The following is a 25646-nucleotide window of genomic DNA, read 5'->3' as shown; positions in this document are numbered from 1 at the left end:
TCAGGGGAAAGGGGCTTCTTTGCCATTTCCATGGATGAGCTTTCAGCCTCCAGTTAAGCAATAGTAACTTGCCTTGTAAATAGTTCGTGTTCTAGCTCTTCTCAAGGCCACATTGTTTTTAATATACTTTGCTGCTTGGTTTTTCCTTTTTCCCGTTACAGTATTAGAGAAGCAGCTGGTTCCAGGAAAAGGTGCTTTAAATAACAGTTTGGAGAACCGTAGAAATAAACATGCTGGAGTCTAGTACAGGAGGGCCCTCCTTACTCCAAGAGTTCTCTTTTAAAAACGTTTAACAACACATAGCAATTTACCTACATAATATATATTACAGGGTGCTAAGAGGATCCCCGCTGATGCTAAAGATACTGCTTATGTGACGAGTGATAGCCAAGTATTTGCTCTCAAGGACTCGGCTCATAATGATTTCTAGTTGCTACCTTATATTAGAATGGGGAGAAAGAGAAAGGAGGACTAAATTAAAACTGCCAACTGTCTTTACAGGTTGCTAAAAGTGGTAGATGACATTGGCTTACAGCTGAATTTTCCAAATACAACCATCAGTCTAACTTCCCCTTCTTTGGCTCTTGCTGTGGTCAGAGTGAATGCCAGTAATTTCAACTCAATGACCTTTGCAGCCCAGGACCCTGCAAATCTCCAGGTACAATCTTATTATAGAAACAACATTTTCTTGTGCACAATTGGAGTCCCTGTTGTGGTTCCTGATGGAGGCAATTACTGTTGATTATCAGGCGTGATATTCAGCTTTCAAAAGATTAAATATCTGAGTCTTTTAATTCTAGTACCCAGGAGGTGATGGCAGGTGGAGCTCTTTGAGTTCAAGGCCAACCTGGTGTACAGAGCTGCCAGCCAAACACCAAGAGAATAAAAACTGGCTGACGTTGTTTTCAGATACTTGGATGTGAGTCAGTGGTATAGGACATGTTTTGCATACATGAGGCCCCGGATTCAATCTCCAGCATTCAAACAAATATATAATTTGCATAGAGGGTCCTGTGCCTATGTTAACCCTTTAATATCTGGATAGTGGAAAGTGGGAGGGTGGTGTTTGGTATGTTAGTATGTGGAAGGATGGCAAGGACTGGTATCTTCATGAAACTTCATGGAAGAATACTAGGAAGCTGGGGGACCTAGGCATGAAGATGAATTTCAACATATTTAAGAAGTTTGATAACTACACTGCTGTATGCAGTGGTGCTGAAAAGCAACCCTGCTTCCAGTGCTTTCTATCCACCCTTTAGAGGGACTGGGATCAAGGGACACTAAAGTCACATCACAGACCGAGCTCCTTCAGGCCCCTCCCTTCACACTGAGCTGTGTTTTGGATCACCTTATTGTATCAACTAACTTTTATTATCTCTTACTTGATCTCCAGGTTTCTCTGGAAACCCAGGTTCCTGAGAATAGTATTGGTGCCATTACTCTCCCTTCGTCACTGATGAGTAATTTGCCAACAAATGACGTAGAACTGGCTTCCAGGGTTCAGTTCAATTTCTTTGAAACCCCTGCCCTGTTTCAGGTAAAGTTGCTGCCTACTGGTTTTGATTTGGCTTTGGGTTGGAGACCGGTGATTTAATTCTGTTTGATCATCGCATGTTCTTGAGCCTGCTACAAATCAAATGAAGGGTTGAAACTCTGTAGTTAATTCTTATCCACACACTAATGTTCCTTATAAAAACACACCCATGATACTTACAAATGGCCACGTCATACCTTAAGAGCTCACAAGTGTTGTCTCTAATCCCTACCTTGGGAGGAAGGAACCTTTTCCTACCTCCATTTTACAGATGAGGTAATGGAGGCACAGGAAGGTTCAGTAGCTTGCTCAGGGACACAAGATTGAAATCATTAATGTTATTTCTTCCTTTAAAAAGTCATGAGGTCCTGTTGTGTTTTCTGTGCACGTCAATTTAGTATTTAGAGCACTGAGGTGGAGTAAGCCCCACTTGTAATTGCTCTTTCGTGGGAAAGTTACTTTACTACGTCACAGTTTCAGACCTCCATTGTGAAGAATGTGAATTCAAATAGTCCTTAGTGTCCTTCTAGCCCTAAAAGACCCTCGTCCTATTTCATTCCCATTGTCATCTTGCTGATTTTTTGTTGTGCTAGGACCCCTCCCTGGAGAACCTCTCCCTGATCAGCTATGTCATATCATCAAGTGTTGCAAACATGACTATCAAGAACTTAACAAGAAACGTGACAGTCATGCTGAAGCACACCACCCCAAGTCAGGTGAGGAGAGGCCTGTCGGCTTTATTCATTGACCGAGAACACGTTGTATAGACTATGCCAATTGGGCGTGATTTGAGACAGAAGATGTGTATAAGACTACAATGGCTTGTTGCTCTACAGAATTTTGAGTTTGGGAATCATTTCATCCTTGAGCATGTAGTTTCTGAGGTAGGCAAGTGCAAAAGCAAGCTCTTAGCCACTGCTGATTACACTATAGGCAGAGCTATGGCTACAAATCTGACTCTCACCTCCAGGTATCTTGTCTCGTACTGAACTTCAGCTACAACTTCACTTCTCCTCAGACTGTTGTCTTCAGAACGGCAACATCAATGTCATCTGAGAGTTGACTAGACTTGCAAAAGCTCAGATCCCACTCCAGGTCCTATTGAGCTGAATGTATTCCCTGTCACATTGGCTGGGGATTTAACTCATACCCTCACTATCTAAGCAAGTGATCTATAACCAACTAGAGTGATATCACATTTCTTTAAACAAATCCCTCAGGTGATTTCTATACATGACTGATATTTTAAGAAAGCACTGACCTATATGGGGGTCATTTACTTCTAAGAATCACATATGATAAGTCTCCAAAGATCAAGCAGAAGATTATAAAATTAAAAATAGCATTGATTCTCCTAATTGCTTTCCAGTTCAGTAAATTAATTAGCCATGATTTATCTTTCTGCTATAGGATGACTTAACTGTGAAATGTGTCTTCTGGGACTTGGGCAGAAATGGTAGGTTCCAATTTAAACCCTTTCAAGGTCTTAAGTGAGTGAGTGGGGAAGTTGGTAAGCCACTGTGTTATGGCCTTGCTGATGGAACAGATACTGCTCTTGATGCCAACAGGTGGCAGAGGAGGTTGGTCATCTGATGGATGCTCCATCAAAGACAAGAAGCTGAATGAAACCATCTGTACCTGTAGCCACCTTACAAGTTTTGGCATCCTAATGGTAACATACCCATGTTCCATGGCCTTAGATTCTGGGTCTGAGGGATATCTGGGCATCATATCAGAATATCTACTCTTCTTGATGACTAGAAAGATAATCAGAAAGCATAATGTTGTGGAATAGTTATATACCAGTGAAACTATTCTTTTAATAACCAAATGCATCGAAAGATTAATGTTGTAATGTAGAATACAAGTATTTCTTTATATTATATTTTTACATTTACATTTTTCTCCTTTAAGTAGCAAGGAATTCTCATTAGAATGAGAAACACAAATCATTTACCTTTCAATGCACTTAAATGTTTATAATATAATACACTTTGACATAATTATTATTGTTATTGTAATTATTATACGCGTGCTAGGCAAGTGCTCTTCCACTTAGTCACACCCCCATCCTTAAATGATTTCATTTAATCTTCCCAGCATTCCTTAGACACAGGTTGATTTTTTGCAATTAGAATTAAGACTTGTGGTAATTGTTCATAGCCATAGGACTAAGAAATGTAAGAGCCAGGAGCCAAATGTCAGTCTTTAGGCTCCTAATGCAGGGCTTCCCCAGTGCACTGCGATACAGTGATTAAGTATAGGAGCTTTGGATCAGGCAGACCTAAATTTTAATTCTGATGCCTCCACTTCCTAGCTACTACCTTGGGTAGGTTACTGGAACTCCCTATGTCCTTATTTGTACCGGAGGAAAGTGATTGTGCTTATCCCATATGTTGGTTGAACAGACTATGAGACTATTAATGGAAACTTAGCATATTCAACAAACATAATAGCAAGTCTTATGTATTTAAAATGGATTGGTCACTGAAAGCAAATATTTTATTTCCCAGGACCTATCTCGGACATCCTTACCACCAAGTCAAATGATGGCGCTGACATTTATCACATATATTGGCTGTGGGCTTTCATCAATTTTTCTGTCAGTTACTCTCATAACCTACATAGCCTTTGAGTGAGTATCTACAACTTGAATTTCGCTTATAAGATGCAGCTCTCACCTTCATCACCAAATTATATTACTTATAAACCGTTTCTTCAGTCTTCCCTGTCTTTTAAATCCACATGGGATAATTTCTGGGTATGAAATGCTATGTGAGTTTTTGGTTTATATGCTTCCGCCTTCCACAAGTTTTTGAGCTGACTAAGGGCTGTGTCATGACAATCCTTGTACCGGCATGGGTGCCTGGTGTGTCATGAGCATTCAGTGGAGGAAAAGAGAGAGAGAGACAGAGACAGAGAGAGACAGAGAAAGAGAGAGAGAGAAATACAAGAGGTTACAATCTGAAAGAGATCATAGTACAATATAAGCAAAAAAAATCACAAATTAAATTTATAAATAACACTGAGCAAGTGTGAAAGATTAACTTTATTAACTGGTATAGGAATTAAGAAGATGAGTATAAAACTTAACTGAAAAAAAAATCAGTGAGTGTGGCTTTGTAAGTGAAAACAAGGAATGGCTCCAAATGACATCACTGCACCAGAAGGAGCCCTCTCATCACTTTTTAGGAGGAAATCTTAAAAGGTCAATTTGCTACATTCCCTGTGTCATTACGTTTAGCTATAGTTTAAACTCTTCTTTCCATGATCTCAATTTAAGTCATAGTGTAAGATGATATAGCAATCTGACGATATTTTGAAGATCTGAACGTGGCAGCCTATCATGTGAGAAGAACTATTAGAGGTTGTTCAGGAGAAGCGAGGTGACCTCTTGGTGGTGTTGATTACATGCTATTTAAAAGTGGGGGGGTCTACAATCAGCACGTAAAAGATCCTTTAGAAGTCGAGACCTGTTTGCTGTATGATTGTCCTATTAGCTCTTTTTCCTGTTGCTGTGATCGGACAGCTGACAAAGACAACTTCAGGAAAAGTTTATTTGGCTCCTAGTTTGAAGGTTCTGTCCATCATGATAGGGATGTGGGGATATCACAGTAGCAAGAACTGAGAGTGTTGAATGCCGGTGCTCAGACAACTTTCTCCTTTTTATTCAGTCCAAGGCCCAACTCATGAAATAGTGGCACCCACATTCAATATGGAGCTTTCCACCTTAGCTAGCCTGCTCCCACCCTCATGGCTGCACCCAGAGACTTGTCTTTTGGTGATTTTCGAGTGTTTTTATTTTCAAGTTGACAATCAATTAATTATCACAGTTCTTCAATTTAGATTTACCCATTGTTTTGTTGTTGTTGGGTCTTTGGTTTCTTTGTTTTTTGAGACAGGGTTTCTCTGTGTCACCATGATTGTCCTGGAACTTGCTTTATAGACCAGGCTGGTCTTGAACTCAGAGATTCGTCTGCCTCTGCCTCCTGAGGGCTGGGATTAAAGGTGTGTGCCACCGCCGCCCAACTGTTGTTGATTTTAATGTCCCCTGCATGCTCACCCACTCTGAGAGGAAATCTGTGCATATCAGTATATACTGACGAATAAATCATCTAAAACTCCGAGACAGCCTGAGGAATGTTCTTACACAAAGTTTGCCAGACTATAATGCTAATTCTTTTCTTGTCCTCTCATTTTAGAAAGATCCGGAGGGATTACCCTTCCAAAATCCTCATCCAACTGTGTGCTGCCCTGCTTCTGCTCAACCTGGTCTTCCTGCTAGATTCCTGGATTGCTCTGTATAATACCCGAGGTTTCTGCATCTCTGTGGCTGTATTTCTTCACTATTTCCTCTTGGTCTCCTTCACATGGATGGGCTTAGAAGCATTCCACATGTACCTGGCACTTGTCAAGGTGTTTAATACTTACATCCGAAAGTACATCCTTAAATTCTGCATTGTTGGCTGGGGTATGTATAAATTTGCTTGTGTGTTGCCTGGACTTCTCTAGTGTTCTGAATTGTACTCATGTAGAGATTTGTTGAATGAGCTCCCACTTGGCAACTTTCTAAATCAGCTTTGGACTCCACATGGGCTACACTGTCTCCAGAAAATCTTATTGCATGAGCAACCAGATCATTTCCAAAACTCTCCATTTCTACTTTCCATTAAGTTCATGACTCATGGTGGCACTTTTCAGTGAGCTAGTTTCTGGTATCTTCCTCAAAAAATACTAAACTGATACCTCTTCCCTCTGTGAGCCCTGTAGATAATCCACAAGGATATACTACCTTATTGTTTTAATGAAGTATCACATAAATCACTTCATTGAAGACAAGCCAATGATGTTCACAAGGCAGCTATAGGCAGCCCCCCGGTGAAGACCCTGGGTCTAGGTGGTGGTGTGGCATAGCCTCACTTTGCAAGGCTAGAAAACAGCCCAGCCTTGTTTTCTCATTCCTTGTGCATATCATTTCCACTGGATTCCAACCATCAGCTCTCCCACATTCCCGCATCCCCTTGTCTTCTTCAGTCGACACAGTCCCTCCTGCACAGCAGGACTACAAGCTTTTCACTACGTGTCACCATGACTGTCACTATATCTTTGTGGAGAATAACAGAGCACACAGTTCCCCTCCCTTGTCTCAGAAAGAAAGTCAGAGCTCCAGGCAGAAGGGCAGGAATGTTTGTCTTCTTTAGAGAAAGCTAAAATGTCAGGTACCCTTGTCAAGAACAAGCTCCTCTACTTCCACTACGTATGTATGACTTTGACACTGAGACTCTAAGGCAGGGCATTGAACATGCTAGGTGAGCACTCCAACAATGATTGACAACTCCATTCTCCAGTAGTCTATCTTATGAAAATTTCTTACTCAGGAAACCATCATGTCAGTATCATTAGAGAGACAAATGAATTAAAATAAAAAATACATTTGATTGTATCAGGCACCCCAGTCAAGCGATAAAAGGAGTTGTTGTTGTTGTTGTTGTTGTTGTGTCTATCAGATCAGTGAAGCTAGCTGGTTGGTCTTTGTGTAGTATGGAGTGGCAGCATGGGGCTGGTGAGTGATGGTACAGAGGTTTGCAAGGCAACTTGTTCCTAGCCGAAAGCCATTTTAAACTGTCACGAGCCCTTGTGTGTCTTTTCTTAACAGAAGTACTCATGGACCGTTGAGAAAGCCTACATAGTAGCAGTCACCAACCCTAAGTTAGTGAAGACAGGTTTTTCTTTTTTTCTATTGTATTTATTGAGCTATATATTTTTCTCTGCTCCCCTTTCTTTATCTCCCCCCTCCCCGTAAACTCTCTCCCATGGTCCTCATGCTCCCAATTTATTCAGGAGATTTTGTCTTTTTCTACTTCCCATGTAGATTAGATCTATGTATGTCTCTCTTAGGGTTCTCTTTGTTGTCTAGGTTCTCTGGAATTGTGATTTGTAGGCTGATTTTCTTTGCTTTATGTCTAAAAGCCATTTATGAGTGAGTACATATGATATTTGGCCTTCTGGGTCTGGGTTACCTCACTCAATATGATGTTTTCTAGATCCATTCATTTGCTTGCAAATTTCAAGATGTCATTATTTTTTTTTCTGCTCTGTAGTACTCCATTGTGGAAATGTATCATACTTTCTTATCCATTCTTCAGTCAAGGGGCATTTAGGTTGTTTCCAGGTTCTGGCTATGACAAATAATGCTGCTATGAACATAGTTTAGCACATGTCATTGTGTTATTATTGAACATCCTTTGGGTATTGCTGGGTCTTGAGGTAGATTGTTTTCTCATTTTCTGAGAATGCTCATGCTGATATCCAAAGAGGCTGTGCCAGTTTTAACTCCTACCAGTGATGGAGGAGTATTCCCTTTACCCCACATCCTCTCCAGCATAAGTTGTCATCAGTGTTTTTTATCTTGGCCATTCTTACAGGTGTAAGAGGGAATCTCAGAGTGATTTTGATTTGCATTTTTCTGATGGCTAAGGATGTTCAGAATTTCCTTAAGTGTCTTTCAGCCATTATAGATTCCTCTGTTGAGAGTTCTCTGTTTAGGTCTGTACCCCACTTTTTATTGGATTATTTGTTCTTTTGATGACCAATTTCTTGAGTTCTTTGTATATTTTGGAGATCAGACCTCTGATGTGGGTTTGGTGAAGATCTTTTCCCATTCTGTAGGCTGCCATTTTGTCTTGTTGGCCGTGTCCTTTGCTTTACAAAAGCTTCTCATTTTCAGGAGGTCTCATTTATTAATTGTTTCTCTCAGTGTCTGTGTTGCTGGGGTTATATTTAGGAAGTGGTTCCCTGTGCCAATGCGTTCAAGTGTACTTCCCACTTTCTCTTCTATAAGGTTCAGTGTGGCTGGCTTTATGTTGAGGTATTTGATCCATTTGGACTTGAGTTTTGTGCATGGTGATAGATATGGGTGTATTTTTATTCTTCTGCATGTTGATATCCAGTTATGCCAGCACCATTTGTTGAATATGCTTTCTCTTTTCCATTTGATATTTTTTGATTTTGATTCTTTGTCAAAAATCAGGTGTTTGAAGGTGTGTGGATTGATATCTGGGTCTTCGATTTGCTTTCATTGGTTCTCCTGTCTGTTTTTATGTCAATACTAGGTTGTTTTCAGTACTGTAGCTCTGTAGGAGAGTTTGAAGTCAGGGATTGTAATGCCTCCAAAAGTTCTTTTATTGTACAGGACTGTTTTGGCTAACCTGGGCTTTTTGCTTTTTCATATGAAGTTGAGTATTGTTCTTTCAAGGTCTGTGAAGAGTTTTGCTGGGATTTTGATGGGCATTGCATTGAAGGAAGGTGTCTCTATAGTTATTTATAAACTCCGGTTGATGAAAACTCTGTCTTAAGATGGAGTTTCCAAGATGTCTCTGGGTTTGGGGGGAAAGTGAGTGGAGGACCTTGCAGGTAGTTTTTAGGAGGGCAGGACCACAGTGAAGTGAATTACTTCTGCTTATAGCCAAAATTTAGTTCTGTCTGCCAATGAGGGTAGAGGCATCCATCCATGTGGTAAAATGAAAAGAAAATTTGATGAATAGCTAGCCAGTGTTTGCCACGCCACCAGAAGGAAAATAGAATGACCTCCAGTCTTTCTTTCTACCTCTTTGGTTGTCAGAACTATGTGACTGATGTTTCCCATGTTCCAGGGATACCAGCTGTGATTGTGGCCATCGTCCTGACTATATCCCCAGATAATTATGGGATTGGATCTTATGGGAAATTCCCCAATGGCTCACCAGATGACTTGTAAGTATAAATTCATCTTAGGAATGTCCAGGGAACTAGAAAATTAAATTCTCTAAGAAAATGGAGAATCTAATCAGTCTGTTGGCTATATCTATCATCTTAATAAAATCTAAAATCATTTTTAACTAGAGCCTTCATCATCATGTGTAATGAGATTAGCTAGTTGAAAATGCCACACTACTACTTAAGTAATGAATTAGGAGAAATTATTCTGAGAGTATACAAATTAGGCAGAAATATATTAAGACACTTAACATCTGATAAAAATGAAATGCTCATGATATTATATTAATAAGGATAAGCAGACTTGGATAACTAGAGCTTACACAGTTCTGAATGCTTTAAAATAGTTTCAAAATACTATTTTTAAGATTTACTTTTATTTATGTGTATGTATGTGTACACACACGTGTGTCCCACATGTATGTATCTGGGGAGGCTAGAAGAGGGTGTCAGATCCCTTGGAGCTGAAGTTACGGGTAATTGTGAGCTTCCCAGTGCAGGTATTGGGAATGGAGTCTGGGCCCTCTGGAAAAACACCAGTTACTCTTAACCAGTGAGCGATCTCTCTAGGCCCTAAAATACTCTTCATTACCATGTATCCCAAGATAAACTTTGCATTCTGTTCCCTGGAGCTATAAATGATTGTGGAGAAAAGCAGGTTATCATTTTTTTTTAAATTTTGTATTTGAAGAAAAAAGTTTTCAAGCAAACATTATAGATTCCATGCATCACATGGAGCAAGCATGTTTCCATCACTATGTTTTCCTCCTCTCCTCTCCCCCATCCAGTTGCTGGATCAACAGCAATGCGGTGTTCTATATCACAGTTGTGGGCTATTTCTGTGTGATATTTTTACTGAACATCAGCATGTTCATTGTCGTCTTGGTTCAGCTCTGTCGAATTAAAAGGAAGAAGCAATTGGGAGCGCAACGCAAAACTAGCATTCAAGACCTCAGGAGTATTGCTGGCCTCACATTTTTACTGGGAATAACTTGGGGGTTTGCCTTCTTTGCCTGGGGACCAGTTAATGTCACCTTCATGTATCTCTTTGCCATCTTTAATACCTTACAAGGTAAGCACTACAACTTTAAATATGAACTCCAAGAGCCCAGTGGAAAATAAGAAAATAAATATCTCTTCTAAGGCTATTTAGTGCCTGAAGATGTGCAGAACCAATTTATGGCTGAGAATAGGAGTTTTGGGGTTCTTAGAAGAAAGGCATTTTGCTAATTTTGAGAAATGGTGAGTGTTTCTTTGATCCATCCTCCTCTCCCTGGAGAAACTAAATTGAGGGAATCTGCCAGGGATTCTTTCAGAGAGAGCCAATTACTCTTCCTTTTCTTGCTTTCTTCCTTTTTATTTAGTTTTTTAATTAATTTGTGAAAGCAGAAGTCGCACACAGGAAAAGCCCAGATAGCATGCCATTACAAGAGCTAACCCCGTGGACCTAGGGCTTAGGTTTGAGGGTTTGATTGGAAACATAAATGGTAAGTGGGAGCTGGACTGGTGGTGGCGCATGCCCTTAATCCCAGCACTTGGGGGGCAGAGGGCAGACGGATCTCTGTGAGTTTGAGGTCAGCCTGGTTTACAGAATGAGTTCCAGGATTGCCAGGACTACACACAGAAACCCTGTCTCGAAAAGAACAACAACAACAACAAAAAGAAACCCTAAAAAACAAAAAGAGAGGTAAATGGGAAGATAATAAACCCAGATACCACGTCACTACAAAAATTCACCACTCGGTCCTAGGGCTTGGGTTTGGTGCTTCAGTTGAAAACATAAAATGATAAGCAGAAAGATATAAACAAACCCACGTGACCATGATCTTGGCCATGGGCTAATCCCTAGCAGTTGCCAAGCTACCTTGGGGAGGACTTGGAGGGTCCCCTTGACTTCTGAGCTTCCCACACAGTAATAAAGCCCAGCCACTCTGACTTTGGGACCCTAGCATTTGTAGTCTTTAGAAAAGCAAATGAGTAATTCCTTTTGGATCAGTGGTCTTGTCAGCTGTTAATTTTTAATGGAAGTGCTTTGGCATTAAAAGCCCAGCAGGCTAATAGGTTTACATTACAGAAACAATAAAGAATTGTCCCTTGGCTTCCTCTTATTCCAACTCCTTTCCATTACATTCTTCTCTGCTTGTTTTCATGTTGCTTTTGGCTCCCATACTGCCTTCCTGCGACCCCATCAGACAATAGATAATTTTACCAGTTTTCAAAAAAATTCCTCCCAGAAGTATAGTTTCATATCTAACTTGGCCATAGGTTCTTATTTTATTTGAAAAAAGTCACACACACACACACACACACACACACACACACACACACACACACACAGAGAGAGAGAGAGAGAGAGAGAGAGAGAGAGAGAGAGAGAGAGAGAGAGACTGGTGCATATCTCCACGCATGGCTCTCACACACGTGTTGTTTCTCCCTTCATGCAACCAAGGGAGCCTCCCAGGGTAACATTAGGCAAAGGTGTGCAGTGTCCACCAACTCTTGAGGCTCTCTCATATGTACCCCATTAGAAACAGATTTGGTGTTTTTAAACGAATATTTTAAAAGTAGGTAAGTGTTGGGGGGAGTGAGAAGGTTCAGAATTCATCCACACATTCCACAAATATTTTACTAGCAAAAGCTTGGGGGTGGGGGATCTTGGCAGAGATGGTGTTGAGTAAGGATCCCTGGGCCATATAACTGAGGACTATGGTAGGTAGAAAGCAAGTCCAAAGACCTGTTCAAACCTTTAGCTAGCTTTTTATGCTGGAATATCAGGGGAAATTTTCCTTGAGCCTTGAAGGAAGGCAGGAAGATAGTAGATAAGTAAGTCCAAACAATCTACAAGCTTGGTGCTCAGAGCAGAAGGCCCAAAGGACCCAAGCAAGGGACCTGGCATAGGGAAGAGACACATGAGACTGGGGACGAGATGACATTAGACAGAACATGGAACTAGATTGAAAGTCCAGAGGATTCTAGAAATGGGAGCTGAGGTCTCAGCTAGGATCCTGGCTTCTACTACCAGGACAGAGAAGGATGAGGGCAAGACCTGGGACAAGAGCTGGTGCGTTTAGCTGTGGAAATGCAGTTCCTTGTTTAAGTACTCTACCTTGCAAAGATCTTTGTTCAAAGCTTTGGATTTTAGATATCTTATTCAATTTACAAAATTTCACTTTGTCCACAACTGCCAAAATTTTCCTCTTTTGTGCAGAGTAGACTCCCAAGATGTAGGTCTTATCTGGAATTCACTGAAGCATGGTTTGGCTGTCCCTCTCTCCCTTTAGGGTTCTTCATATTCATCTTTTACTGCGCCACAAAAGAGAATGTCAGGAAGCAATGGAGGCGGTATGTTTGTTGTGGAAAATTACGGCTGGCTGAAAATTCTGGTAAAGATGTGTCTTTGTCTTTCTTCTCTGAAATCTCAAGAAAATAAAATAAATGTACACGCTAAGATGAACACAGTCATTGCCAGGTTGTCAGAGCTGGGAAGCAGGGGGACACAGCCTGCACACCAGAAAAGGCTGTCCGCTGATCATTACGGGGTTAAAAACAGAAGAAAAAAGAGAATTCTTCCTACCTGGTAACTTTGGGAGCTGTAGAGTTAGTGGACCAACTGCTTCTTGAATGAAGCAACAGTGAAATTTTTAGAGTTTGTTTCCTATTGAGCTCATGTTTTTCATTTCCCAAAGTAATTTTGAATATTTTCCTTCATAACGTATTAAGGCTTGACTCACTCTTGCCTCACAGGTCCAGGTTGTCAGTGGCTTCGTCTGTTAACTGGCCAGACTTTGGATATAAGCTTTGGCATGTATTTGGTCATTTTGAAGTTCTTTTCACATGTTCCTGGTTGGCTAGTAGAGCAAATAGCACATTTCTTTTTTTTTCCTTTTCCTTTTTTTTTAAAAGAAGAATAAAGACTTGTTTGTAAAGCTAGCTTCCTTCTGCATAAATACCGCCTTTCGGTACCTGATGGGTACTGGGGTCTGCATTTAGAAAACGGCAGTGTGTGTAGATCAGTCATTATATGGATTCAAGAACAATTACCACGGCTGAGATGATTTATGTTCCTGTGAGGGCAGAGGGAGATAGGCACTGAGTTACTTGCTAATTCAGTGGCTATTTCCAGACAGTCCTGTTAGCCCAGCCTTTAGTTCCAGGAGGACACAGGTTCCTTTTAATGAGGCAGTTATTTGAAAGGTAAATACGTGGACGTGAAGGTACCTTTTATAACCCCGGCTTGTAAAATGTCGGAGTTCGCTGTGAGATCTTGAAGTGAGAATTCAATTGCTAGAACTTGTTACACTGTGACCTGTCTCTTGCATTTGAGCTTCAACATACCGCCCTGTTTTTCTGTAATGCTTATTCTGCTGTAGACTGGAGTAAAACTGCTACTAATGGTTTAAAGAAGCAGACTGTAAACCAAGGAGTATCCAGCTCTTCAAATTCCTTACAGTCAAGCTGTAACTCCGCTAACTCCACCACACTCCTAGTGAATAATGATTGCTCAGTGCACGCAAGCGGGAATGGTATGTATGTCTGTCTCAATTTAGTGTTTCTCAAGCCAGTGGGTTTTTTTTTTTTTTGAAGTAGTTCATTTTGGAAAACAAACTGAATGAGTACACTTATGACTAGTGGATCAAAATGGAGTTTTCCATATAAGCCAGGACATTTATAAATCCAAATTTATTTATTTTGAAGCGAATACAAGAATGACTTTTAAAAGAAGATTTGGAAATCTTTCTAAAGTTTTCCTTACTGGGAATTGACTATAACCTGAAAGGTTTTATATTCAAATCCTAATTTAAATATTGCCCCAAAACTTCAGTGCTGCAGTATTTCAGAGCAGCACTAAATTACCACGCAATATGATTTTTAAAAATCATATATATTAATCATGCAGATCCTTAGCACTTCGAAACCTTCCTCTTTTTTGCTTTTTATGTTTGTTAATCCTTTCCCACAAAGTGACTGCCTTATGACAGCACCCAAGTCCCCATGACTATATCAAATGCTGGAAGATGAATTGTGAGCAATATTGGTCACTATCTGTGTCACCCAGATATGAACAGATTATTACAGTTAATGCTTCTTTCACTCATTAAGTCCAAAATTTCTAGCTAAAACTTCATTACATCTTCTTTTTCTCCAAGACTGGGCTGTTCATTACTCATAAAGCTTCTCATGCTTATTTTTCTTTCTTCTGCTTCTTAATCTAGCTTTTGCATTCTTATTAAACACTTATGATATGCCAGTATATTTTATCCTTCCAGTGGAAGTCGCCTTTGAGCCATTGTTTGAAGACATTAGTTCTTTCCATTACTAATTCAAATCAGTTTGTGAGTAGATTTGTGACTGTACCACATAGTTTTTTAGTCTCATAAAGATGAGGGATTCTGATAGTTTGATTTTAAAAAAAATATAACTGAGGGTTAGCTGGGGAGATGACTCACCGGGTGCTGCACAAGGGTGAGGATCAGACCCCTAGAACACACTCAAAAGCCCGGTGGGTATGGTAGTCCTGCTGGAATCCTAGGACACAAGAGGCAGATGGAGACAGGAAACACCCAAGCAAATTGGCTGGCCAGATCAGCTGAAACAGTGAGCTCCAGTTTCATTGAGAAACCCTGCTTCAACATAGAGTGGAAGGCCGTAGCAAGATTAATAAAACCCAGTGACAGATATTGGGGTTCCACCTGAAGATCAGAAAAGCAAAGCAGCCAGCCACTCACTCTAACCTCAACCTCAGTCTGAAATGGCGGTCCTGCCTCGAGGAATCTCAGAACGAGACTGTGTCTGAGAGCTGTCTCTTCCCATTTTATATTCCTATCAAGGAAATAAAGGTGTGCACCACTACCGCCCGGTTTCTGTGGCAAACTGGTGTGGCTACTGAGATTAAAGGTGTGTGTCACCACTGCCTGGTCTGTAAGGCTGATCAGGGCAGCTGTTTTACTCTCTGAACTCCAGGCAAGCTTTCTTTATTAAAATATGACTGAAATATCATTACAGAAAGCAATCCGGGAAAACATTCTCCGTCAACCCCAGGAGTCCACATGCATGCATGCACGCATTGCATGTGCGTTTCTGCACTCACATGTGCTCATATACATGCTAGCACGCATGTGCATACGTGCCACATATGCATTTTTACACAAAGAAAACACAACAAGATTCCTTGACATCAAGACCCCTCAATCTCAGGTGACATTTGGGGCTAGATAATTCTTTTTAAAGAATCACAAGATGCTCAACGGCATCCCTGACTTCTCTGCCCAGTAAAACCAGCAGTGCCCTGCTCCAAAGTTGTGGCAATCAAAAATGCCCCCAGACACTGTCCACTGTGGGGATAGGTGATCAATTGTCCTTCTTGGAGAACCATTGCTGTAAAAGATAAGAAATAGCTGCCACATGGCTTTATATCATCACTGTCAATGCCAAGAGTAAAGTTCTGGGCCCAATGCCAACTTGCCATATCAGGAATGATGCATTGGAGGTCCCTGGAGTAAAGACAGGGAGATGAAGGCTGCCTAATAAGAATGAGAGCGCAGGTTGAAAGGAGCAGAATGGAAGGATCAAGCTCGATCATCTACAAATCTTAGACTCCTGTGTGTTCAGGGCTCTTGATCTTTCACTAGTTTTCCATTTTCTGAAAAGAGCTCAGAGGTGAAGCTTCATCTGCCTAGCCCCCCCCCCCCCCCCAATGCTATCATTCTTCAGGGACTCAGATCTTATAGAAGCAGCCTATTCTGACACAGATAGTTTTGATGTCAGACAGTGGCGGGGGAGGGGAGCGCTTTACAGTCAACAGAATGGCTACGGGTTTCAGAAAAGATAATATGCTTGTCAGATGAACATCTCTGACTTGTCAGCCCTCACACCAGATGAGGAATGGCCCTGAGAATTTCAAAAAGTAACTGGCAGCTGAGTGCTTTATTATACTGGAACAAATTGTTCCTGCAACCAAAATGTCCTCAAACCAAAATGCCAAAGTCAGAACAGCTGCCTCAGACAGTCACATGCCCTATTTGAGCCGTGGCACAGATGGAGTTGTGCTGACCGTATCCACTGCCTTGTTCGCATGAATGTGACATATTTCTGCTCCAAACTGCCTTAGAGCCATATAATTTAGTACACGGGGCTACAAGATCACACTTTGGAAGCAAGCTTCTCAAGTGTTCAGTCCGTCACTTTTGAGCCATGGAAGCTCAGGCAGAGCATTTAACGTCTACAAATTTTGTCATATTGTCTGTGAACTGGGGATAGTAAATAACACCCATCCCTTAGCACTAACTATAAGTGAGACAATATGTATAATATGTTCAGTGCTATGCTCACCATTATTATGATTATATTGTGAAATTATCAGTGGGCTTATTATTCAACTTTGCACATGGCGTCTCAATGATATAGTGATCAGAAGGATGGTGCTAAGTAGCTGAAAGCTCGTGGATGCTGTGTCCTGAGGATCTGAGGCTGCTAATGGTAGGGAGGCCTAGGTCGAAATCCCAGCTACCACTATACACCCTGCTGTCCTCTGGCTGGACTCTTAGGTTGGAATCCATGGCTTTTTCTTGGGAAATAGCTTTATTGAGATAGTCAGAAGACATATTTAGAAATGGCTGAGAGAGATAATTTCTTCTTGACGTGATTGCTTGTAGCTGGTTCTTTGGGCTTGCTTTCTAATACAAAGTTTCATTTTAGAAGAATTATAGGGAACCAGGAGCCTATAAGAGTGCCTATAGGATGTCTGATAATCTTAAATATTACTTACTGTAGGTTATTTTATACACAGTTTAATTCAATGTGTTCAATTAGAGTTAGAAAATAGGCCTTTGAAAATAAAAACATAAGTCTCTCCACTTTGACTGTTTCATTTTTTTTAAACTGCCATAGGAATTTTGTTTCTGATCAACCTCAAATTGTTGTGCTTACTGTCACTGACCTTAGAGAAGGAATAAAAACAAAATATGAAAACATAGATAGGATGGGTATTTTTTAAGGATTCGTTTCCGGTATGCCTATTTAATATTGAGGTGGAGGTGATGCTTGCTTGTGCTTTAGTGTGTTCTCTGGCTACTTCGTGACACCAACTTTGATATTCCTTATCCAGGCAATGCATCTACAGAGAGGAATGGGGTCTCTTTCAGCGTTCAGAATGGAGACGTTTGCCTTCACGATCTCACTGGGAAACAGCACATGTTTAGTGACAAAGAAGATTCCTGCAATGGTAAAGGTCGGATGGCCCTCAGAAGGACTTCAAAGCGGGGAAGCCCACACTTTATTGAGCAAATGTGATTCTCCTCTTCTAAAATCAAAGCATGATGCTGATGGTGTGAAGTGTCCAGTTTGCCATTTACCCAACGTGAGATGTATGAAAATCGGCTTATTTTCTACTCAGCAGCCTCTAAAGAAACATAAGCTAATTGAGGGCAATGATTTACTATCAGAAGAAGAAACCTTGGCATAATTATGGTCTTTAGACATTTGCAATTTGGTTTCTTATCTTTCATTTGGGAGAAGATTGGTGTTAAAAACCACAGAATAAGACCTAGGAAAAGAAAAATGAATGTTCATTTCCCGTCACATTTTAAAGAGGGTGTTATCCTTGATAACATCCTAGAAAAAAATGTTTACTTCAGTTTGTCGGTGAGTTTAGTTGTGCATGCCTTTGTTGTATATAAGCTAAATTCTAGTGACTCCCATGTCAAAAATCTTATCTCTACTTTTTTATATTTATTTTCTACTGTGTAAATGTATTCTTTTGTAGAGTCATGGTTGTGTCATTTTATCTAATGTGAGGACTTACCAATTCAGTGAATTCTAACCCTCCTTTGGGAGATCATATAGGATGTGAAATTCAGAAATGTTGCTGAAATCAAGACATAATGATAAAGGCAGACTGAACAGTTACAAACAGACAGTGCCACAGTCAGCTCAGAGAGTGCCTTTGAGCAATCAAGAAAAGGTACCCACACTGGGCAGACACCGTCTTATGAGGTTTGGGAAGCAGTGGGGTCACATATTAACCTTTAACATCCTCTTGGGTACATCCTTATGCAGAGGATGACTTGTGTGACCACATTTGATCAGATTACAGAATCTGCATTAAGAGGTTTAGTTTAATGCCATGGTCATAGAGGATACAACTGTAATCTAAACCATGTCAGGAAGATTGTGAAGGTGAAAAATACACACACTGCCACGTCTCAAATACCCAGCGCCGTGACAATGGGGGGATCAGAGTAGGATTACTTTTCAGGAGTGTATATATGGCAAACAAATCAGTCCTTCAAAAGACAACTGCATGGTACGCAATTGTTACAACTGCTACATTCTCGTCCAGTCACATTTGTATGTATTTTTAAACACATGGCAAGTCTTGAAGAGTGTACAGTGACAAGGGGGGGCAGCTACTGGGAATAGCGAACTATCCTGTGATATTGCGTGTATATATACATACGTATGTATATATATCCAACTCTGATTGTTCCTAGTTACAGAGGGTCTATCCTGCTTCTCATCTATACCTGCTTGAGAGATGCCTCAAGCACAGTACGTTCTTATTAGGAACATTTCAAATCCCTTTAGTTAGGTCTTTCACTAAAGGCTCCCTTGCATATATTTCAAGAAAATGTTGCATCCCAGACTAACCATAGTAGGAATATACATTTCTCTGTGTGTGCTCATTTGTCTTTGCAAAATTTCTTCTCTGGATTATTTAATTATTTTGTATTTATATGTTACAATCGACAAAAATGTCAAAAATCAATGAAATAAATTTACAGTTAAGACCTTTAAGCTTGTTTTGCGTTCTACCCTCCCCCACTCTACCCCCTGGTAGCATGACAAAGAAGTGGTAGGGCAAACCTTCTGAAGATCTGGACTGTGAGGTTAGAAAAGGACTTGTCCTGCTTCATGAGAGCAGTTTCCAAGGGTTATTTTGTATCATATCTTATTCTTTCAAAAGTTTCTCTTTAGCACATGTCGCCATCCAGCTGTAGGAAATGTAAGAAACTCGGTTCAGGTCCCATCCAAAGGTCTTCTTCCTCAGCCTCAAACAAGGGCATTTCAGGAAAGCGGAAAGATTTAAGAGGCTTTGAGTCTCTAGTTAGCTTGTGGAAGCCACGAATGGGGAGCAGAACACTGGCTGCATCTAGACAAGAACTGTCTGAGCAAGCTCTCTTTCCAGGCCCCTCAGGTCCTACAAGGAAACCAAGTTCCAAATTGATTGGGAAGGTGATGAGACACTCTCAATTTGAGAGTGGATGAGACCTCAGAAATCAATCTCCTGAAACAACGTACACACCAGGGTGTACCCAAAAGGCACAATGTCAAAGGTCCTTCAGTTCTTACCATCCTTGGTCTTTGTATTATGTTTCACGTCTGGTTCTTAAGCTAAATTCTCTTGGGTTTTCATTTGTTCGTAAATTCAGAGAAATAACATGACAAGACAGAGACAAATGTTTCTGAGAAGCATCTTCCTCCAGTTTTAAAATCGGTCCTGAAAACTGAGTCTGCTGTGAGGGAGACAGAGGAGCTACTATTGCTCAGGGAATGTCAAAGCAGTGCCCAGCGTTTGAAGTGTTTCCTCTGTTTACTGGAGAAATTTCCCCCAGAAAACACTGCAATCACTGGTTCTACTTAGGAACTTTGCTGACTTTAATAAGCAGCACTGTAATTGTTCTCAACAGAAATGGTACAACTGTTCCACTTGGTGACTTGGGTTGTATCTAACAAGGTCACCTTGGAGGCAGGTGTCTTTTGAAGGGTTTTTCAATGGAGAGTTAACTTACTGAATCACACACACACACACACACACACACACACACACACACACACACACCCCAAGCAGGCTTGTTTGGTGTGATATTTTTGTCTCCAGAAAAGCAATGAAAGACTATTCAGTTCATTTCTGTCTCATCTCCACCTTGGAGTTTGAGGGACAGAAAACAGAAAAAGCTGAAAAGGTACAATAAAAACATAATATTGGGACTGGAAAGGTGGCTCAGAGGTTATGAGCACTTGTTGCTCTCAGAAGACCTGAGTTTGGTTCCCAGGGCCCACATGACAGCTCCTACCCATCTGTAACTCCACTCCCAGGAGATCTGACCTCTTCTGACTTTTATAGGCACTAGACACAAACAGTACACATACATACATGTAGGCAAAACACTCATACATAGCAAATAAAATGAATATTTTTTAAAGGAACATAAAATTGAGTCAAGAATTCTTAGCAGTATATTCATTTTTCTTTCATATCAGTTTCCAGATACAACCTCAAGAAATCAAAGCAAGCCGGGCAGTGGTGGCACACGCCTTTAATTCCAGCACTTGGGAGGCAGAGGCAGGCAGATCTCTGTGAGTTCAAGGCCAGCCTTGTCTACAAGAGCTAGCTAGTTCCAGGGCAGGCACCAAAGCTACAGAAAAACCTTGTCTCGTCAAAGCAGATAAAATTAAATGTACTCTTATGAAACAAATAGCATTTAAAATATTTTATTGATTGTTTGAGAATTTCATATAGTATATTTTATCATGCTTATCTATATACAACCGTATAGTCTCAAATTCAGGGCCCTCCTGACTTAGTATCCAGAGAGCTGGGATTAAACATGTATATCACTGCTCCTGGTTTTAAAATTCATGATTTTAAAATGTATAATACATATGTTCTTCACTGTGAAGAAACCCTATAGTCCCTAGTGTCTCCGCTCCTTAACTCTCCATTTTATATAGCTGTAATAAGCTGGAGCAGAGACAAATTTAACAGTCTTCACACTATAGTAATATAAAAGTAGGATAATTCCAGGTCAACTAAACTAAATTGTTATAGAAATAACTTAATTTGGTTAATTGGTTAGCTTCAGCAAGTTGATTAAGAACGGACCCTCTCTGGTCAGAGATGGGGTGCTTTAGAGTCAAAAGACATGAAATCTCCACTTTGGATGCTGACCACTAAAAGAGATTCTTAAGCAGCTCCAGTGAGAACAAAAGCCTTCTTAAAAATAAGCAATGATGCCAGCTTTTAGAGACAAAAGAATATATGAAATCTCCAGTAAAGCTACCCGTAAAGATCACTAAAGGGATTCAATTGTGATAATGTAATGTTTAAATCTTGTCTACTTCAGAGACCACAACAAATCCTGCATGGAAGTACAGGAGTATGAACGCACTGCTTCATAACTCAAGATCCAGTATTAAAACAAAGAGGAGTTGAGAAAGGGGAACGGAGGGTAGAAGGTATCAGGGGGACTGCTCACCATACAACAAATACACGCGCCAAGGCTTGAAAACAACGTTTAAAAGTATCCGAGCTACATGTGGTGGTGCATGCTTATTATCCCAGCAATGTGGATGCTGAGAAGAGGAACATTGCTATGTGTTTGTGGCCAGTCTTGGATATATACTGTAGTGGAGTCCAGCCTGGACTACATGACAAGACTACTACGAGGCTGTCCCAGAAAAAAAGTATATGTGAGCTGATGAAGGGTTAACTTTTAATTAAGGACTAATCGTAAGGGGACTCAAATAAGCAGGACTAATTTTTATTCAATCAATATTGAGCCCTAAACACATGTTCAATCAACACTGTGCCAGGCATGGTGGGAGATACCAGGCTATCCATAATCTAGTTAGAAAAATATGCCTCAGTTGAAAACGTAAATAATATAAGATAATACATTATTTCCACATGGTGATGAAAATAGTTTATTTAAGTCCTAGTCAATGAGCCAAGCATGAGCCAGATGCTCTTGACCTCATCACTCTACAAGGTATGAAGGCTACCCCAACAGATAAAAAACGCTACACTACATTTCAAACAGCCAGAACTGGAATAAAGTGCAGTTTGAACTGACTCTTTTGTCTTATCTTTACTAAAGAAATTGCTGTAGGAATCCAGAAAATGGGGAAAGCTAATAGGAGCAAGGGTCTGATGCAGTCCTTATGAGTAGCCCTTAAGGCAAAGAAAGGTTTCAGGCAATGGAATGAGTCAGCTGGAGAATCGCAAAGTGCTTGTAGAAACAATTACATTAGAATAGCTGTCCAGTCGAATTCAAATGTGGGCCAGATTTTGGTGGACAATGGAGACTAGATAAAGAACGTGTCCTGCAGTTAATTAGTGACCTTGACAACCAAGTTTCAAATTGTGCTGCTGTAAAAGAGCTGAGTGACTCTTCCCAAAGGCCAAGGTGCCAGGAGTGTATATGGGGGGGGGGGGACACTGTTCAGGCCTCCCCCCTCCCTTTTTTTTCTTTCTTTCTTTCTGTGCTCCACTTCTGGATTCAGTTCTCCGGTGAGGCTTGGGCCAGGGCGGGTCTACAAGGGTGGGTCATCGGAAGGATGCCAAGGTCTCGGATGGGTTTGGCGGCCCGTTCAGATCTTGCCACTGCTGTTCTCTGCCTGGGTACAGGTTCTCCGTGTCTCCCGCGGGCTGCCCCATTTTCCTTCCCCATCAGGCGGCGACCGCGACAAGCAGGATTCCTTGCTCCGGAGGAGGAGGGCCGAGGGCGGGGCTGCGAGCAGAGGGTGCCACCTCCTAGCGCGCGCCCTTCGGGCGGGACAGCACGGGTTCCACCTCGTACTCCGAGGGGTAGCCGTGACACCTAGGTGGCCACGACCGAGGGGCGCTGTTCCTTTACCCTCAGATGGGGTTGAAGGCCGGTTGAGGTAAGTGAAAACTCCACGACAAAACGAACTCCTACTCAGAGCCCGGCTCTCCGAGGCTCCCACGCACCTTCCTCTTTATTCTCCCCCCCTTTGGTGAATACTTGGAGAGTTCCACTCCACGCGGGGGGCGGAGCCCAGTACAGCTCGGGTGGGCTTCCAGGCAACCCGGAGCCACCTCTTAAAGCCCCCCAAACAAAAAGGTAAGGCAAAGGCCTTTCTCCCGCCGAGTTCTGTCAGGGGTTTGTCCTGCACGGCTGGGCCGGAACTAGAAACCGTCGGGGAAGCTGCGTGCTTGGTAGAGGTGAGGCCCCGATAGCGCCACCCCCGGTCTCCTCCCCCGCACCGCCCAGCGGTGCGAAACTCTGGTTGGCTTGCCTTGCAAGTCATACTTTGGTTCTATCATTTTGAAAAGTCCTGACCTCCTCCCGCCAGGCCCGGTTCGGAGAACTCACCGAAGTCGTGTTTGGGCATCAGGCCGGCTTGGAGGCTGCAGCTTTAGACGACACCACCGGGTAGATTCGGCGCCACGGCCAGTGAGCGTGGGCGAGATGCGGAGCAGGAGCAATTCTGGGGTCCGCCTGGACGGGTACGCGAGGCTGGTGCAGCAAACCATCTTATGTTACCAGGTAAACAGACATCAGCCCAAGAGAACGCCCTAAACTGCCCTCTAATGTGAGTCAATTCTCCCCCAGGCCTCTTCGCACTACTATGACCTGAGCGCTTGCAGTTAGTTAAGAGGTTTTTTACTTTAATCCAGACCTTGCTAGCCAGTTATTAGCATCCTTCCCCATTGCTATTCCTGTTCTCTTTACTCTCAAGTCAGGCTTTCTGGTCTTTGAACAGCTGCTGAGGCTGTTTGACAGAGTTCTTGGACCCTCTTTTTTCTTTTCTTTTTCTTTTTTTAATCAGAACGGGCCCCCTCGATGTCCCTTCCTGACCACTTCTTTTGGATGAAAAAGGTATGTTAGGTTGAACACTGAGTAAGAACAGTGAACTCTACTCTAGGGACAGTAGACAGGAATGGAAAAAAAACAAAAAACCTAAGGCTTGCATCTGTTTGAATGTGGGCAGCCTCCCCACTATCTCTCCCATGAGTTACCTTGTTAGACAGCTACTTGAGAGGGCCCTGTGACCCACTCTGGTTGCTACTTTACAACTTAGAAAACTTCTGAGCACACGGCGTCAGCATCAAGGCCGTGCAGCTGAAAAGCTGAGCATATGATCTCAGGTATGACTATGCCTGCTACACTTTGTACTTGGCGAAAGTTATGTGTGAGTCCCCAGTGGGAACCCACTGAGCTATTTTTGTTTCCGGTGAAGACATCAGCTATATTGCTTGCCTTCAATCAACAGCGGCTATTTTTAGGGCTTTCAGAGTCAAAGAAGGAAGTAGCAGTTGGTGGTTTGAGGCTTGACCTACCAGTTGGAGACCCATGGTCATTTCCAAACCATTAACCATTTTTTTCCTTCTTAGCTCAACCTTAGCTCCTCGCTCAGGAAATATGAATTGTGTTGTGTAATATATATATTCATATATATATATATATATATATGAATATATATTCAATATTCAAGACCTTCTACAAAGTGCCCTGCCTACATAAAATGAATGAGCAGTGCTGCTGGCGCTGCTGGTGCTGTGACTCAGTGCTATAGCAGCTTACCCGGCATTCTCAATGCCTTCGATTGCATTGCCAGCCCTACAAAAAGAAAAGAAGTGTTGATAGCACAGTGAAATTTATGAATAAGGTATAAGTTCAGTGTCCCTTGTTTAAGACACTTTGAAGCCAAATGTGGCTTTGCAAGCAGAAATGTCTGGATTTTAACAAGTCGTATGCATACATACATACATACATATAATAGCCACAGTACTTCAGACGGTATCCTTTAGTCCCGCCCATTATTATTTTGGCATCACGATATGAATATTCCTACGAAGTACAATAAGTAAAGGCTACAAAAGACTTTCACTGTAGACCAGCTTATCTTTTGCCACCAAAAGAACTTTTGCAAACTTAGGAGAAGCACTTGAGTTTCCTAAGCTTATTGGCTTTGGGAATTATACATAAAGGACTGTAGTGTTTCTCTGGAGACCTTTGGAAAAAGACATGGCCACCCCCGCCCCCACCGCCAGCCAAGCCATATTTGGCTAGGAAGGAGTTCTGCAAGAAATGGCATTCTGGTTGGGTGTTGAAGAAGGAGTAAGCAGATGAAAGGAGGTTGCTTTTTCATAAGAACAACCAAGCAAGCTGGGGCTGGAGAGATATCTCAGTGGTTAAGTCTTCCAGAGGACTGGGGTTCAATTCCAAGGATTGGAATTGTCATAACTGTCTGTAATTCTAGTTCCAGGGCTTCTGACACCCATGGAAAAAAACACTAATGCACATAAAAACAACAACAACCAAAAGGAGGTTTCTTTTTGCTTTTATTCTCAGAATGTAATTACAAATTAACATTCTCAGAATTACAGCTATAAAATGTTTTAAAATCTCAGTTGAAAGCCTTTCTCTCCATTGCTATGATAGAAAGAGCTATAAGGAGAACAGACAAAACTTAGCTTTTTTTTTTTTTTAGCTGGGTAGTAGTGGCGCACACCTTTAATCCCAGCACTTGGGAGGCAGAGGCTGGTGGATCTTTGTGAGTTTGAAGCCAGCCTAGGCTACAGAGAGAGTTCCAGGACAGCCAAGGCTACACA

General features: G+C 41.6%; 2 protein-coding genes across 18 annotated transcripts in view; both read left to right on the top strand.

Moving 5' to 3' along the window:
- The window catches only part of Adgrg2 (adhesion G protein-coupled receptor G2), a 122468-nt gene extending 103387 nt beyond the window's left edge, over positions 1–19081 (top strand). For 11 of the 12 annotated variants that reach the window (XM_087902635.1, XM_087902633.1, XM_087902634.1 and 8 more), the window contains 12 exons: positions 502–658; positions 1394–1537; positions 2128–2250; positions 2945–2990; positions 3103–3206; positions 4048–4169; positions 5737–6005; positions 9187–9286; positions 10078–10361; positions 12571–12672; positions 13660–13812; positions 17394–19081. In XM_087902635.1, the coding sequence (XP_087758761.1) occupies positions 502–658; positions 1394–1537; positions 2128–2250; positions 2945–2990; positions 3103–3206; positions 4048–4169; positions 5737–6005; positions 9187–9286; positions 10078–10361; positions 12571–12672; positions 13660–13812; positions 17394–17578 (1789 nt within the window). In that variant the 3' untranslated portion in view covers positions 17579–19081. The remainder of the gene's footprint in view (positions 1–501; positions 659–1393; positions 1538–2127; positions 2251–2944; positions 2991–3102; positions 3207–4047; positions 4170–5736; positions 6006–9186; positions 9287–10077; positions 10362–12570; positions 12673–13659; positions 13813–17393) is intronic. The other variant, XM_087902638.1, reaches the window with a different exon arrangement.
- Positions 19082–22828: 3747 nt separating this feature from the next.
- The window catches only part of Phka2 (phosphorylase kinase regulatory subunit alpha 2), an 89077-nt gene continuing 86259 nt past the window's right edge, over positions 22829–25646 (top strand). For 4 of the 6 annotated variants that reach the window (XM_087903044.1, XM_048440687.3, XM_087903046.1 and 1 more), the window contains exons 1-2: positions 22829–22951; positions 23384–23577. In XM_087903044.1, the coding sequence (XP_087759170.1) occupies positions 23500–23577 (78 nt within the window). In that variant the 5' untranslated portion in view covers positions 22829–22951; positions 23384–23499. Of the gene's footprint in view, positions 22952–23069; positions 23253–23383; positions 23578–25646 lie in introns of those variants that run through there. The other 2 variants (XM_048440690.3, XM_048440688.3) reach the window with 2 other exon arrangements.

This window comes from Myodes glareolus, chromosome X (assembly GCF_982192425.1).
Source record: "Myodes glareolus chromosome X, mMyoGla1.1, whole genome shotgun sequence".
In the NCBI taxonomy this organism is placed as follows: Eukaryota; Metazoa; Chordata; class Mammalia; order Rodentia; family Cricetidae; genus Myodes; species Myodes glareolus.
Note: the sequence above shows the minus strand (reverse complement) of the source record. Positions and strands in the feature narration are given on the sequence as shown.